This window comes from Hemitrygon akajei, chromosome 11 (genome assembly GCF_048418815.1).
Source record: "Hemitrygon akajei chromosome 11, sHemAka1.3, whole genome shotgun sequence".
In the NCBI taxonomy this organism is placed as follows: domain Eukaryota; kingdom Metazoa; phylum Chordata; class Chondrichthyes; order Myliobatiformes; family Dasyatidae; genus Hemitrygon; species Hemitrygon akajei.
The window spans coordinates 110,603,950-110,621,435 of record NC_133134.1 but is presented as its reverse complement, the minus strand read 5'-3'; the positions used below and the strand labels follow the sequence as shown (position 1 = coordinate 110,621,435).

Genomic DNA, 17,486 nt, shown 5'->3' with positions numbered 1-17,486 from the left:
TTTTCTCTCTTACCAAATGAATAACAGAGTGAAGACTCTAGGAGAACATAAGGAGTTGCACAGCCATGTTGGCAGCTATATGGATCGGCCAGGAATGAGCAATGCATGGAGCAGATTATGGCCACGGGATGACATAAACAAGATAATTAAACAGTGAACAATTATATTGTACGAACACAGTACGTACTTGGGCTTCTCAGCCCCACTCCGATGACCATATGTGAAATTTAAATCTAACCTTCTTCCATGACTCCACCACACTTGCTGCATAGGCTAGGATGTAGATATACTTGTGTTTATGCTCAGGATTGATTTTGGAACCCGGTTTGAAGAGAGATTGCATGAAAAGATCAAGGAAAGCCGGGACTCTAATCTGGAATGAGAAGGAAACATACAGTTAGATACAGACATCTCTAGTAAAATAGAGTAAGTTCATAACAAATAATCTCAACAGAAAAAGAGGAGGAATTTTACTGAAATTACTACTTTTTCTCAAAACAGATCACTGCAATTGATAGCCTGTAACTTCCCTTTTGGAGTGGAGCTTTTCAACTGGCTATACGACCTGGCATTTTTGCAGCGTGGCATGTATAAGCTAAACTGAGGCTGCAGATCGAGCCAGTGTTTGGCCACTGTTGGAATGGACTCGAAATGGCCAAGCAGAGTCAAGACAAAAGGACCTGGGCCCAAGAGCAAGGAACAAGCTGCTGCTAGTTAATTTAAGCACTGGGCCATATTGGAAAGGTTGGGTTGAGGTGGCAGGGCCAGACCTGAGAGTGTATCAAAGCAGCAGGAATCAGGTCCAAGAGCGAGGAACAACCCAAGGTTTGACCCATTCAAGTGACTGGTCAGGTTGAAAAGGTCAGGGGAGGCTAACGACGGGCCAGGGTTCAATTTCCTGTTCCACAAGGTTTATTCGTCTTTGCACTGAACTAAAGCTGGAGTCTGCAACTGCTGGGCTTCTGGATCAGCTGTGACTGGCTATGTGGCTGTGGGCTCACTTCTGTGAACTTCAGTTCTGAATGTTAGTTGCTTATTTTTATTGTTTGCACGATTTGTTCTTTTTCTGCATACTGGGTGTTTGACTGTCTTTTTTTAAAGGGTTCTATTAGATTTTTTTGTTTTGTGACTGCCTGTACAGAGATGATCCCAAGGTTGTATAATGCATACACACTTTGATAATAAATGTATTTTGAACTTTGTTTTCAAACTTTTTTTAATCATTATGAAATGCAAGACAATGCCCATTTCTGTAAATGCACCCTCAAATTTGGCAAAACAAGCACAGCCAGAACCAAGGTTCTAAATTTGGATTTTGGAAAATTGGATAGAAATAATGTGAATGTTGTCAGTTTTAAAACAGTAGTTTAAAGAGAATATGTTCATCAGGTCAAAAATAAACTTCTGCTGGAAAATTAACAAGGGATTTGAGTCTTCACTTGGAAATAACACTCCATTCATAAGACCATAAGATACAGGAGCAAAATTAGGCCATTTGGTCCATTGAATCTCCTCTGCCATTTCATCATGGCTGATCCAATTTTCCTCTCAGCCCCAATCTCCTGCCTTCTCCCCATATCCCTTCACGCCCTGACCAATCAAGAATCTATTAACCTCTACCATAAATATACATTGACCTCCACAGCTGCCAGTGGCAAAGAATTTCACTCTCTAGCTAAAGAAATTTCTCTTTGTCTCCATTCTAAAAGGACACCCTCTATTCTAAGGCTGTGTTCTTTGGTCTTAGGCTCTCCCACCATCGGAAACACCCTCTCTACATCCACTCTATCAAGACCTTTCACCATTTAGTAGGTTTCAATGATGTCACCCCTCACTCTTCTGAATTCTCGTGAATATAGGCCCAGAGCCATCAATCACTCTTCATGTAACAAGCCATTCAATCCTGGAATCATTACCGTGAACCTCCTTTCAACCCTCTCCAGTGTCAGCACACCCTTTCTAAGGGGCCCAAAACTGCTCAAAATATTCCAAGTGAGGCCTCACCAGTGCTTTATAAAGTTTTAAAACTACATCCTTGCTTTTATATTCTAGTCCTCTTGAAATGAATGCTAACATTGCATTTGCCTTCCTCACCACAGACTCAACCTGAAAATTAACCTTTAGGGAATCCTGCATACCCTTTGCAGCTCAGTTTTTTTTTGTATTTTCTGTTTAAAAAAGTCAAACCATTAATTTCTTCTACCAAACTGCATGACCATTAATTCCCAACAATGGATTCCACCTGCCATTTCATTGCCTATTCTCCTAATCTATGTCAGTCCTCTATAGCCTCTCAGTTTCCTCAAAACTACGTGCCCCTCCACCTATCTTCATATCATCTGCAAACTTCACAACAAAGCTATCAATCAATTCCATCATCCAAATCACTGACATATAACATAAAAGGAATCAGTCCCAACACTATTGTGGTGACCTGTGGAACACCACCAGTCATCAGCAGCCAACCAGAAAAGGTTGCCTTTATTCCCACTCATTGCCTCCTGCCAATCAGCCACTGCTTTATCCATGTTAGATTCTTCCCTGTAACAGCATGGGCTTGTTAAGCAGCCTCATATGTGATTCCTTGTCAAAGGCCTTCTGAAAATCCAAGTACACAAGATCAACTGATTCTCTTTTGTCTATACAGTTGGCCCTCCACAAACTGTTCTGGCATCCCCTGCAACTCTAGTTTAAACCCCACCGTGCAGCATTAACAAACCTTCCCGCTATGATATTAGTCCCCCTTCAGTTCAGGTGCAAACTATCCCTTCTGTACAGGTCCCACCTACCCTGGAAGAGAGCCAATGATCTGAAAATCTTATACCCTCCCTCCTACACCAGCTCCCTAGCCATGTATTAAACTGTATAATCTTTCTAGTGCCAGCCTCACTAGCATGTGGTACGGGTAGCAATCTGTAGATCAGTGATGTCCTGCCCTTTAACTTAGCACCTAACTCCCTATGCAGAACCTCATCACTCGTCCTACCCATGTCATGGACCACGACTTCTGGTTGTTCACCCTCTCATTTAAGAATGGTGAAGACTCAATCCAAGATATCCCAGACTGTGGAATCCTGGAGGCAGCATACCATCCAGGAATCTCATTCTTGCCCATTCCCCTAATGGATGCCCTATCACCACAGTGTTCCTCTTCTCCCCACTTCCCTTCTGGGCACTGAGGCAGACCCAGTGCCAGAGATCCAACCACTGTGACTTTCCTGTTAGGTCAGAATCAGAATTTGTCCATTAATACGTAGCTGCCCCCATAAACCAATAGCTCAAATAACCAGAATCCAATGTATTTGGGAAATTGAGGGGAGCCCAGTATTTGGAGGTTGGCTTCTTGTCTCAGTTAAACAAGTGCCTGCGAGCATTTCTTACCAGTTCTACAGGCGGTGGATCCATGCTTGTGAACATCTTGTATAACACTGTGATATCAGCAGGATTCAGTGCTCCTTTCGATAGCATGGCACCCAGTGCCTGACAAGCTCGGGGATAAGATGCAGCTGTGCCCAGCGCTAAAGTAATCTGACTGGCATCGTGACCTCTGTAGGAAGGTAGTACAAAGAGCATTAACTTTCCTTATGACTCGAAAGGGAACTGCGCAAAGGGCTACGAATTTTTGTTTGAAATCAAGCAGTTCAACACAACATAAGAACTATATGGACTGTGGAAGCTTGCTTTTATGTTGAGTTTACAGCAATTACATAAAGAATCTCATTATCCCAGCATTAGTGAAGTTAAAGTCAGCCAATGCTTGTATTCTTGATCACTAGCAAGTTATCACTGTTGGAATAAGAATCAGAATCAGGCTTATTATCACTGACACTGAAGTATCATGACATATTGTCTTAATTTCCAAAAATTTACCAGTCTGCATCTTTAATGTATTCAGCAATTAAACCTAGAAGACAACCTTGCATATTGAACTCCAAAGATTCGCTATTCACATCAGTTCTTCTCATCTTTATTCTGAAAGGCCAACCTGCTCTTTTGAACGTGTGATTCCTAGATATTGTCCATCTCACCCAGGGAAAATATCAACTCCATATCTACTCTGTCAAGCTCCTAAGGAACTTTGTTCATTTCAATAAGATCATTCTTCTAAACTCAGTCTGCTTAAACTCTCCACTTTACTAAACCTGCTATCTGAAGAATCAATTTGAGAACTTCTGCTGTACTCCATCATCGCAGATATGCCCTCCTTTAGTTAAGAAGGTCAGACCCAAACGCAAGTTTCACATCCAATCACACCCCAAAGGCCAACTGAGCATAGAGCTATGGTAATCTGAAGTAAAGGGCACCTCACTGTTTATTGTCACTAGTCATGATACCACAGTTATTGTTTTGACAGAATTTTTTTAAAAAAATAACAGAAGGGCATACTTTTTAAACAATAAGAGTTCGGACAGATCTGGGTATTCATGTAAAAAATTAACATGCAGATAACAGTAATCAGTCAGCAAGATAACAGTAGGGGGTTGTATATGTGTGACATTGATCATAAATTCACTTTGAACTTTGATGCAAAGCACAGCAGAACTTCTGGGATAAGACAAATCCAAACATTCAAAATGTGGGACCACATTCAGCTCTATCAAACTTTTCAGATTCAGTAATTGCACCAGCTTCTATGCAAACACAGACATATTTCTGCTCACAAGTTTAATCCAGCTACATCAGGAACCCTCAGCAGACTAACTAAAGGTACCTTCAACAGTGATATCACTGTTGAACCTCAGTCCAGCGGCCAGCATCATCAAAGATCCCACGCAGCCCTTACATTCTCTCTTCTCCCACTCCCTCCCATCGGGCAGAAGATACACAAGTCCGAAAGCATCCATTGCCAAGCTCAAGGTCAGCCTCCTCCCATTGTTAAAGACTACTGACCGAATGGCCCCCTAGTCCTCTTGGACTCTTGACCTCACAACCGACCCTGTTGTGACCTTGCAATTTACTGTCTACCTGCACTACACATTCTCAGTCCGTAATACTTCATTTTTTTATGGATGCCATGGTGGCGTAGTGGTTAGCCTGATCCTATTACAGCTTGTGGCGTTCTGGAGTTCGGAATTCAATGCCGGGGCCATTTTGTAAGGAGTCTCTGTACGCCTTCCCTGTGGACTGCATGGGCTTTCGCCGCATCCTCCCATTCCCTCCCATAGTCCATAGGTTAATTGGTCATTGTCCCATGATTAGGTTGGGGTTAATCGGGTTTGTGGGGGTTGCTGGGGCGACGTGGCTCAAAGGGCTGTAAGGGCCTGTATCGCTAAATAAAGTAAATTTTACACTGTCGTTGTTTTACCTTGTACTACCTCAATGCACCTTTGTAATGAATTGATCGTATGGATGATATGCAAAGCAAGCTTTTCACAGTATTCAAATACATGTGACAAAAACAAACCAATTGTTTAATTCATCCAGTGGCACTAACCAATAATCTGCTCACCGAGGCTGACTTTGGGTTTCACCAGGATTACACATGTCCAGACTTCACTACAATCAAATAAAGAGCTGTATTTCAGAGGAGAGGGCACAGTGACTGCCCTTAATTACAGCTTTTGACTGTGTAGCATCAACAGGAGCCCTGCTCAGACTGAAGTCAACAGGCATCAAGGGGGTAACTTTCCAATGGTTTAAGTTGTGCATCACACAAAGGCTGTTATTGATTAGTTTTATTTGTCGCATGTACATTGAAACGTACAAAGAAATGCATTGTTTGTATCAAATCAAATTGGCGAGGACTATGCTGGGTAGCCCTCAGGTGTGACCACAATTTTGGCACCAACTTAGCATCCCCAAAACTTACTAATTCTTCCAAACCACCACTTCAGAAGTTTCTTATGAGCACGTGTCCTAGGCTTGACCATTTGTGGCTCCTTCAGTCATGACTAACCTTTCTTCAAAAGGTAAGAAATGGTGACGTTTGCCATGTATTGTGCTGCTTTGTGTACTGAGGAATTGCACGCAGAATTAAGCATAGCTTAATTTCACTTAGTAAATGAAGCAGCTCAAGCTTGCATACAGCAAGTCCTTAAGCGGCAAGTAACGGTCTATGTTGGTGCCAAGATTGTGGCAACACCTGCGGGCTACCCAACACAATCCTCACCGATCTGATTTGTCACGAGTAAGGCATTCTTTGTGCATTTCAATGTACATAAGGTGTCAGGCAATGTCCTCCTCTAACAAGAGTCTAACCACCTATCCTTGACAATCAGTGGCATTACTACCGTTGAGTTAATATTCTGGGGTATCACCACTGACCAGAAAGCTACAGGTACTAACCATGGTTATGCAGCTGGGTGTCCTGAGCAAGTAACCCAACCTCTAATGCCACAGATTTTTCCACCATTTACAAGAGAGAAGCCAAGAACATTGTAGAATACTCCGCACTTGCAGATCTAATAACACACAAGTTGCTTGATATCATGTAAGACAAAGTTGTCTGTTCAAATGGCCAACCCTAAACCACTTTAATCATGGATTACCCGCACTCTTGCTCACTTGTTCAGCGTACAGCATGAACAAAATGCACTGTAATTACTCACCAAAGCTACGATAACATCACCTCAGAAACTTGTCACCAACTCTACATTCCCCTTGCAAGTATTCTAAGATACAATGTTGGGTCTCAGTCCTGGAACTTCTTATCCAACTGCTCTGTGGCAGCACCTCCACAAGAGGGGCTGCAGCAGTTCGAGAAGGTGACTTGCCACTACCATCCAAACAGCAATTAAGCAGGAACGATAAATGCTAGTCTTGTTAACAATGTCCAAAACCCAAAAATGCAAGCAAAAAAATTGCTGTATAGTCTCTATGCATGAGGTAATACAAGCAAATCTGTATCCAGATAACAAGAAGTTAAGGATGAAGTAATGCTAGGTGACTAATATCCACGCATGAAGTAATGGAAATTGACCATATCAGAGGCACGTGGTAATATATGTAGCACTAAAAGATGGCAAGTGAATGGTCTGAGTGACACGCAAGTTATTTTGCCCATTTCTATATCTACTGATGTAGGGATGTCTGGGATAGGATAAAGTGAGATAATGTGTAATGGTCACTGGGTGAACAGCAGCAGGTAGTGAGCGAGAACACTGACAAGAGAATGTAGGAGCTGAGAAATGCAGAGTAGAGGGACATCGCTGACAGGCTGGTGAGGTCCTTCACTCCCAGATGAGAAAAAAACACAACTGAGCTGAGTCAGTATCACACGTGGACCATTGATGCAAATAGAAATTGTTACCTGAATTTGCAGAATTAAATATTGTGCCCCCATCGGCACCCAGTTTTACCCTATCAGAGATATCACCCCTACTTCCCCACCCTGCAGCCCAACAAGTGCTTGACCTGAAATGTTAGCTCTGCTACCTGATCTGATGTGCAGTTCTGTTTTTATTACAATTGGTCATGTGTGAGATATGTAAAAGAAGATTGTTATTGCCCACTGCAAGAGGTTATTCAAAATGATCTGTGCCAATGTATGAATGATTGAAAGTGCCCATGGATGAGGTGCTGGTAATAGAACATGACAAGTAGCCATGTATGAGGCAATGCAAGACGATTTGTGATCATGGGCAGAAGAAATGGATGAGCCCCACCTGACGGTGGTAATGCAGGACGACCAAAGGCAATGGAAATGTATGCTCAAGCAATTCAGGAAAAGAATGAAGAGTCAGCAGTCTATGATTAAAAATAAAGTCTTTACAATTTGCCAAAGTCTCATAGATTGATTGTATACTTACTTCTCATGTGCATATCTCTGAACTTCCTGTGCAATTCTTCGGACAGCTGCACCCCCTTGCTCTTCCTGGGCCAACACAGACATTATGGACTGAGCATACAGGTACGTGTGCTCCCCATGACATACCATTTTCTGTGGAAATTATCAACAGCGGTGTTGTGAAAAAAATACATTAAATGTACAGTCAATTTACACAAGAAATGTAACAATTCAAAGGTAGCTTCAAGTAAGCAGAAAAAAAGAGTTCCTATTTAGTAGAAAGCAAATAGTAAAATAGCAAGAAAAGTCTATGACTTACTGAGGGAAACCAGGTTGAAACAGCAACTTTATTTAAGATTGAATTTTCCTTATGGCTCCTCTGGGATAAGCTACCTTTTTAAACACTGAAATTAGCTCATATCTTTGAAATTATGATCAGTCTTCTCCAAATGCTTCCCCAAAGTAACATCCTCTACTCAAAAAATATAATAAATGCAGTGAAGAGGTATGGGACATTCTTTAAGTACTTCACATATGCTAAAAGAAATGCAGTCTTCATTTCAGCAATACTTTGCCAGGATAAAGTAAAAAAATAAAAATATTTGTTTAGATTAATTTACTCTGAAACAGAGGCTACAAACTGATACAATTGTAATTTTATCTAAAACCCTTTTACTAATCAGCATTAGATCTGGGAAGCATTTCTTTTTAAATCAAGGAATATCTGAGTAACTCCACTACCATCAAGAACGCTTACTGTGCCATCCCATGCACGCACTTTGGAAATCCAATCCCCTGGCTGCACTTCTACTTCTGGCTTACAGGCAGAGTCTAAAGATTCCTGCACCAGTGGTGAGGACAAAAAGAGTATGGTCAAGGAAGGTGGAGGAACGCTTACAGGACTGCTTCAAGTCAGTGGACTGAATAATATTCAAGGAATTTATCTTCGAATCTGAATGAATGCACTACAGTTGCCACCAACTTCATCAGGACCTGTGTGGATGAGCGTGTGCCTTTGAGAACATACCAGATATATCCAAACGAAAAGCTGTGGATAAACCAGGAGATTCATAGTCTGCTCAGGGATAGAAAGTGAAATTCAGGACTGGTGATCCAGAACTATACAAGAAGTCCAGATACGACCTACATAAGGCTATTTAGAGTGAATAAACAATTCTGATTGAGGTTAGAAACAGATTTGGATGCACATCAGCTCTGGCAGGGTTTACAGGCCATTATTTCATACAATGCAAAACCTAGTATCATAAAGGGCTGTGATGCTTCACTCCCAGATTAACTCAGTGCCTTTTATGCATGCTCTTAGAAGAAAAATCTCTGCAGCATCTGGTGACTCTGCGATCTCTGTCTCAGAGGCCAATGTCAGAACATCTTTCAAGAGAGTGAACCTTTGCAAAGCATCAGGCCCTGATGGTGTACCTGGTAGGGCTCAGAAACCCTCTGCCAACCAACTGATGGGAGTGTTTAAGGACAACTTCAATCTCTCACTGTACAGTCAGAGATTTCCATTTTCTTCAAAGGGGCGATAATCATACCAGTGCCCAAGAGCAGGGTGAGCTGCCTCAATGGCTATCACTCACTTGCACTCACATCGACTGAGTGCTTTGAAAGGTTGGTCAGGGCCAGAATCAACTCCTGCCTAAGCCTACAATAGGTCTACTGTGGGTGCAATCTCACTGGCTCTCCACTCGGCCTAGGATCACCTGGACAATAGCAATACCTACGTCAGGCTACTGTTTATTGATTACAGCTCAGCGTTCAACACAATCATACCCTCAGCTCTAATCAACAAGCTCCAAAACCTGGGCCTCTGTACTTCACTCAGCAAATCGATCCTTGACTTCCTCATCAGGAGACCACAATCAGTACGGATCAGAAATAACATCTCTTTGTTGATAATCAGCACTTCAGAAATACTTAGCCCACTGCTCTACTCTCTCTATACCCACAACTATATGGCTAAGCACAGCTCAAACACCACTGATAAATTTGCAAATAACATAATTATCGTTGGCAAAATTTCAGATGGTGACGAGGAGGCGTACAGGAGTGGGTTAGATCAGCTGGCTCAGTAGTGTCACAAGAACAACCCTGCACTCAACATCAGTAAGACCAAGGACTTGAAGAAGGGGAAGTCAAGAGAACACACACGAGTCTTCATCAAGGGATCAGCAGTGGAAAGGGTGAGCAATTTCAAGTTTCTGGGTGTCAACATCTTTGAACATTTATCCTGAGCCCAATGTATTAATGCAATTACAAAGAAGGCACAACAGCAACGATATTTCATTAGGAGTTTGAGGAGATTTGGTATGTTACTGCAAATTTCTACAAAATGTAATGTGGAGAGCATTCTAACTGGTTGCATCACCGTCTGGTACGGAGGGGCTACTGCAAAGGATCAGGAAAAGCTGCAGGAAGTTGCAAATTCAGCTGGCTCCTTCATGGGCGCTAGCTTCCCCAGCATCGAGGATATCTTCAAAAGCGACATCTCAAAAAGCTGCACCCATCATTAAGAACTCCATTCATCCAGGACTTGCCCTCTTCTCGTAGCTACCATTAAGGAGGGGGTGCGGGAGCCTGAAGACACATACTCAACGTTTTAAGAACAGTTTCTTCCCCTCCACTATCAGATTTCTAAATGCACAATGAATCCACCTCACTAGTTATGTTTTTTGCACTATTTATTTAATTCAGTACACACACACACATATTTCTTATTTCAATTACTGCTGTTTTTATTATGTATTGCAATACACCGCTACCACAAAATAACAAATTTCACAACATATGCCAGTGATATTAAACCTGATTCTGAACTAGTCATCTGCCAACACAAGATTATTGAATCAGACCTTCCCTGTGCCAGAGAGCAAACGACAGCTGCAAAAGGGAAGACTGACCCAACCACCACTTACTCCTGCCCACACTACACCGGAATACGCGGATCCCGGATCGGCCTCAACAGCCTCCTGAGGACCCACCAATAGACGATCCCTTAGGAAAACATTACACTCAATTCGAGTGATTGCACAAAGAGCAAAAGGCACATTACAATCAACAACATGGAATAGTAAGGGAACTGCAATCTAAAGCACATGTCTATAAATATAAAATCAGGACTCGCTGCAAAGTTACTAGAATCCAAGAAATCACACAAGTTAGGTTAGAACAATTACTTTTCTGGCCTTTTATAAAGCAAGGGGGTTAGTGTCCTGGAGACTCAATGACATGGATATGGATAATCAGCAGAAGTCAGGTACTGAACAATAGTTAAGAAAGATCCTCAGGACAAAAACATGACTGTGGGCAAGTCCACTCCATTGAAATGAAGATAGCAGGGGAGGAGGAGAAACTATGAGTAGACATGCAACACAGGAGTTTCCTTATTTCCTACAGAAACTGAGAGGGGTTTAGAAAGGGCTGATCAGTCCCTGATTGATCAAGGGTGTTGAAATCATTGTAACCCTCATCAATCCACCAGTAAAGAAATCAGATGGGACATGGAAATTGACGATTTACTGCACACACTGCTGGGACAGGGCCAGCTGAACACAGCGTGCATTCCAGCTACCATAACAAAGGATATCCAGGTATGCATCGCTTAACGTCCACGATACGTTCTGTGAAGTCGGATCTTATGTGATTTGGATGTTGTGAAAACACCATATTATATACTTAGCAAACCTACATGGAGTACATACTGAAGTGTACCTGTATTGACTAAATAGCCAAGAGCTTACACTAAAACTGCATACTATAATACATACATACACTATAATTTTCTATTTCATTTTAAACTTTTTAGTTTTTTTCACTTTTTAAACTTTTATGTAAACACTTTCTTAGCCTATATCACACATAATTTATCAAAGAGAGTCAGGATCATCCACATCACTGTTCTCAACTTCCTCAGTGTTCCACTTCTTCAGGAGGTGCTGGCTTTTTCAGGGGTATGTCCAGTGTTGTTTGCTTTTTCTTTTCTTCATAAATTTCTCTATATGCAACAAACACTACATGAGCATTCCTCTCTATCAGTGAAAAGTGTTTTGTGATTGGGTCCATCTCTTCAGCAAGCTGTTCAGGCCTGCAAAGAATTTGGCTAACCGCTTAACAGTGAACCTCTTCTGCACCTGTTCATCTTCTTCTTCTGCAGCTTCCTTTTCCCTTGTCTCTTCTTCAGCTATTCGCTCTTGAGTCTAGCTCCAGCAACTCTTCATTTGTTAGTTCCTTAGGAACCACTTCTAGAAGTTCTTTAATGTCCTCATCATCTATGCCCAAGTTCAGGTTGTTGTTTGCCATATCGACAACAGCTTTATTAATCTTTGCAATCTCCTCAACCTTTTCAAATCCCTTAAAAGTCATGCACATACCACTTCAATATTTTCTTCCAAATGCCATTCATGCATTCTTTGGTTACTTCATCCCAGGCCCAAGCAAGGTTCTTTATGCAGTGGTAGATGTTGTATTCTTTCCAAAACCGTTTCAGTGTCATCTGCTGCAGCAACAGCCTGAGCAAAAGTCCTCCTCAGGTGGTAGGCCTTAAAAGCAGAAATAACCCCTTGGTCCATTGGCTGTATTAAAGAGGTGGTGTTTGGTGGGAGAAACACCACTTTGATGTTGGGGTGGAGGTCACCAATGAAAAGGGGATATCCTGGAGCATTATCAACAATTAGCAAAATCTTGAAAAATATGCCTTCTTCTCAGCAGTTTTTCTCCATTTCACTGCCATAGCAGTTTAGAAGGGCATCCTAAAACAGCATTTGTGTCATCCAGGACTTTTTAATTCTCCTATAGCACACAGGCAGTGTGTGGTTATTGATGTTATAACCATATAACAATTACAGCACGGAAACAGACCATCTCGGCCCTTCTAGTCCACGCCGACGCTTACACTCACCTAGTCCCACTGGCCCGCACTCAGCCCATAACCCTCTATTCCTTTCTTATCCATATACCTATCCAATTTTACTTTAAATGACAATATCGAACCTGCCTCTACCACTTCTACTGGAAGCTCATTCCACACAGCTACCACTCTCTGAGTAAAGAAATTCCCCCTCGTGTTACCCTTAAATTTTTGCCCCCTAACTCTCAAATCGTGTCCTCATGTTTGAATCTCCCCTACTCTCAATGGAAAAAGCCTATCCACGTCAACTTGATCTATCCCTTTCATTATTTTAAATACCTCTATCAAGTCCCCCCTCAACCTTCTACGTTCCAAAGAAAAAAGACCTAACTTGTTCAACCTTTCCCTGTAACTTAGGTGCTGAAACCCAGGTAACATTCTAGTAAATCTTCTCTGTACTCTCTCTATTTTGTTGATATCTTTCCTATAATTCGGTGACCAGAACTGTACACAATACTCCAAATTTGGCCTCACCAATGCCTTGTACAATTTTAACATTACATCCCAACTCCTATACTCAATGCTCTGATTTATAAAGGCCAGCATACCAAAAGCTTTCTTCACCACCCTACCCACATGAGATTCCACCTTCAGGGAACTATGCACCATTATTCCTAGATCACTCTGTTCTACTGCATTCTTCAATGCCCTATCATTTACGATGTATGTCCTATTTGGATTATTCCTACCAAAATGTAGCACCTCACACTTATCAGCATTAAACTCTATCTGCCATTGTTCAGCCCACTCTTCTAACTGGCCTAAATCTCTCTGCAAACTTTAAAAACCTACTTCATTATCCACAATGCCACCTACCTTAGTATCATCTGCATACTTACTAATCCAATTTACCACCCCATCATCCAGATCATTAATGTATATGACAAACAACATTGGACCCAATACAGATCCCTGAGGCACACCACTAGTCACCAGCCTCCAACCTGACAAACAGTTATCCACCTGCCAGTTATCTCTGGCATCTCCCATCTAGACACTGTTGAATCCATTTTACTACTTCAATATTAATACCCAACGATTGAACCTTCCTAACTAACCTTCCCTGCGGAACCTTGTCAAAGGCCTTACTGAAGTCCATATAGACAACATCTACTGCTTTACCCTCGTCAACTTTCCTCATAACCGCTTCAAAAAATTCAATAAGATTTGTCAAACGTGACCTTCCACACACAAATCCATGCTGACTATTCCTAATCAGACCCTGTCTATCCAGATAATTATAAATACCATCTCTAAGAATACTTTCCATTAATTTACCCACCACTGACGTCAAACTTAAAGGCCTATAATTGCTAGGTTTACTCTTAGAACACTTTTTAAACAATGGAACAAGATGAGCAATATGCCAATCCTCCGGCACCATCCCCATTTCTAAAGACCTTTGAAATATTTCTGTCAGAGCCCCTGCTATTTCTACACTAACTTCCCTCAAGGTCCTAGGGAATATCCTGTCAGGATCCGGAGATTTATCCACTTTAATATTCCTTAAAAGTGCCAGTACTTCCTCTTCTTTAATCGTCATAGTTTCCATAACTTCCCTACTTATTTCCCTTACCTTAAACAATTCAATATCCTTCTCCTTAGTGAATAGCGAAGAAAAGAAATTGTTCAAAATCTCCCCCACCTCTTTCGGCTCCACACATAGCTGTCCACTCTGATTCTCTAAGGGACCAATTTTATCCCTCACTATCCTTTTGCTATTAATATAACTGTAGAAACCCTTTGGATTTATTTTCACCTTACTTGCCAGAGCAACCTCGTATCTTCTTTTAGCTTTTTAAATTTCTTTCTTAAGATTCTTCTTACATTCTTTATATTCCTCGAGCACCTCATTTACTCCATGCTGCCTATATTTATTGTAGATATCTCTCTTTTTCCTAACCAAGTTTCCAATATCCCTTGAAACCATGGCTCTCTCAAACTTTTAACCTTTCCTTTCAACCTAACAGGAACATAAAGATTCTGTACCCTCAAAATTTCAATGACCTCCATTTCTCTATTACATCCTTCCCATAAAACAAATTGTCCCAATCCACTCCTTCTAAATCCTTTTGCACCTCCTCAAAGTTAGCCTTTCTCCAATCAAAAATCTCAACACTGGGCCCAGTCCTATCCTTCTCCATAATTATATTGAAACTAATGGTATTGTGATTACAGGACCCGAAGTGCTCCCCAACACATACGTCCATCACCTGACCTATCTCATTCCCTAACAGGAGATCTAAAACTGCCCCTTCTCTAGTCGGTACCTCTATGTATTGCTGCAAAAAACTATCCTGCACACATTTTACAAACTCCAAACCATCCATCCCTTTTACAGAATGGGCTTCCCAGTCTATGTGTGGAAAATTAAAATCTCCCACAATCACAACCTTGTGCTTACTACAAATATCTGCTATCTCCTTACAAATTTGCTCCTCCAATTCTCGCTCTCCAATAGGTGGTCTATAATACACCCCTATAAGTGTTACTACACCTTTCCCATTCCTCAATTCCACCCAAATAGTCTCCCTAGATGAGCTCTCTAATCTATCCTGCCAAAGCACCGCTGTAATATTTTCTTGGACAAACAATGCAACACCTCCTCCTCTTGCCCCTCCAATTCTATCACACCTGAAGCAACGAAATCCAGGAATATTTAGTTGCCAATCACACCCCTCCTGCAACCATGTTTCACTAATAGCTACAACATCATATTTCCAGGTATTAATCCATGCTCTAAGCTCATCCATCTTTCTTACAATGCTCCTAGCATTAAAATAGATGCATTTAAGAAACTCTCCACCTCTTCCTCTCTGTTTATCCCTAACAATGCAATCAACTTTATTATCTTTTTCTTCCTTCTCCCCTACATCTTTGGTCTGAGCGCTCCCCTTCTCTATCACCTGCCTATCCTCCCTCACACACTGTCTACTAGCTTTCTCTATTTGTGAACTAACCTCCTCTCCACTAGTCTCTTCAAATTGATTCCCACCCCCCAACCATTCTAGTTTAAAGTCTCCCCAGTAGCCTTAGCAAATCTCCCCGCCAGGATATTGGTCCCCCTAAGATTCAAGTGTAACCTGTCCTTTTTGTACAGGTCACACCTGCCCCAGAAGAGGTCCCAATGATCCAGAAACTTGAATCCCTGCCCCCTGCTCCAATCCCTCAGCCACACATTTATCCTCCACCTCATTCCATTCCTACTCTCACTGTCGCGTGGCACAGGCAGTAATCCTGAGATTACTACCTTTGTGGTCCTTATTCTCAACTGCCTTCCTAACTCCTTATATTCACCTTTCAGGACCTCTTCCCTTTTCCTACCTATGTCATTGGTACCTATATGTACCACGACCTCTGGCTCCTCACCCTCCCACTTCAGGATATCTCGGACGCGATCAGAAACATCCAGAACCCTGGCACCAGGGAGGCAAACTACCATCCGAGTCTCCTGATCGCGTCCACAGAATCGCCTATCTGACCCCCTAACTATCGAGTCCCCTATCACTACTGCTTTCCTCTTCCTTTCGCTACCCTTCTGAGCTACAGGGCTGGACTCTGTGCCAGAGGCGCGGCCACTGTTGCTTCCCCCAGGTAGGCTGACTCCCCCCCAACAGTACTCAAACAGGAGTACTTATTGTCAAGGAGTACAGCCACTGGGGTACTCTCTAGTACCTGACTCTTCCCCTTACCCCTCCTAACCGTGATCCACCTGTCTGCCTCCCGTAGCCCTGGTGTGACCACCTGCCTATAACTCCTCTCTATGAACTCTTCACTCTCCCTGACCAGACAAAGGTCATCGAGCTGCAGCTCCAGTTCCCTAACACGGTCCCTCAGGAGCTGCAGCTCGGCGTACCTGGCACAGATGTGGATTTCCGGGAGGCTAGGAGACTCCAGGAACTCCCACATCCAACACCAAGAACAACAAGCTGCCCTCACACTCATACTTCCCCTTTCCTCAAATAACAGGAAAAAACTGAAACCTCAACCTACCTTGCCTTGCCCGCTTCCGCCTAAGCCCGTTGAGCCCAAGCCCTTAAGCCTTCACTCTGCTCCAGGCTCACTCCACTGTCCGCAAACAACGCTGCCCTTTTTAAATCTTCCCCGCTTCACTGCCCGCCATCACACGCCTGCGCAGTCACGCCTCTCTTAACTCCGATGAGAATAAGTAAAATTCAAGATGGCTCCCGCCGCACTCCCGTTTTGATCCTCCGACTTCCTTCTCCAAACGAAAAACTTCCTTCTCCAAACTTGAAAGCCCTGGGGTTTTCACTAAGCCAGATAACAACTGGCTTTAACTTGTAGCTAGCAACATTGCCTCCTAACAACACTGTCACTCTGTCCTTAAAAGCCATAAAGCCTGGCACTGACTTGGCCTCCTTATGGATGAAGGTCCTTTCAGGCATTCGCTTCCAGAATAAGGAGGTTTCGTCCATATTAAAAATTTGCTGGGGCAAATAACCTCCCTCTAGCTTATCTAGGGTTTCAACAAATTCTTCTGCTGCCTTTGCATCAGCACTCACAGACTCACACTAACGTTGAGTGAGAAACGTTGCCTGAAGTGCTTGAACCACCCAGAGCTAGCACTGAACTCAATATTGTAGTCTGGTCCTGCTTTTTCTTCAAGCATTTCGAACAAGCTCCATGCCTTAGCAGTGATCGTCAACGTGCTGAGAGGAATTCTCTCTTGTGTTTGGTCCTCCATCCATGTCATTAGCAATCTCTCCATATCCGATATAGGTCCCTCGCGCATTTTCCTGAACCTTGTAGCTTTCAGTGAAGCCGATCCTTTAACAGCTTCGAGAATTTTTTCTTTGTTTTTCAGGATGGTCGTGA

At 42.5% G+C, this 17,486-nt stretch overlaps 1 protein-coding gene across 1 annotated transcript in view; it reads right to left on the bottom strand.

Moving 5' to 3' along the window:
- The window catches only part of nelfcd (negative elongation factor complex member C/D), a 95,628-nt gene that overhangs the window by 40,746 nt on the left and 37,396 nt on the right, over positions 1–17,486 (bottom strand). Inside the window, exons 7-9 of the mRNA XM_073061506.1 lie at positions 7,749–7,879; positions 3,382–3,547; positions 239–373 (exon numbers count right to left, since the gene is read on the bottom strand). Coding sequence (XP_072917607.1) covers positions 239–373; positions 3,382–3,547; positions 7,749–7,879 — 432 coding nt within the window. The remainder of the gene's footprint in view (positions 1–238; positions 374–3,381; positions 3,548–7,748; positions 7,880–17,486) is intronic.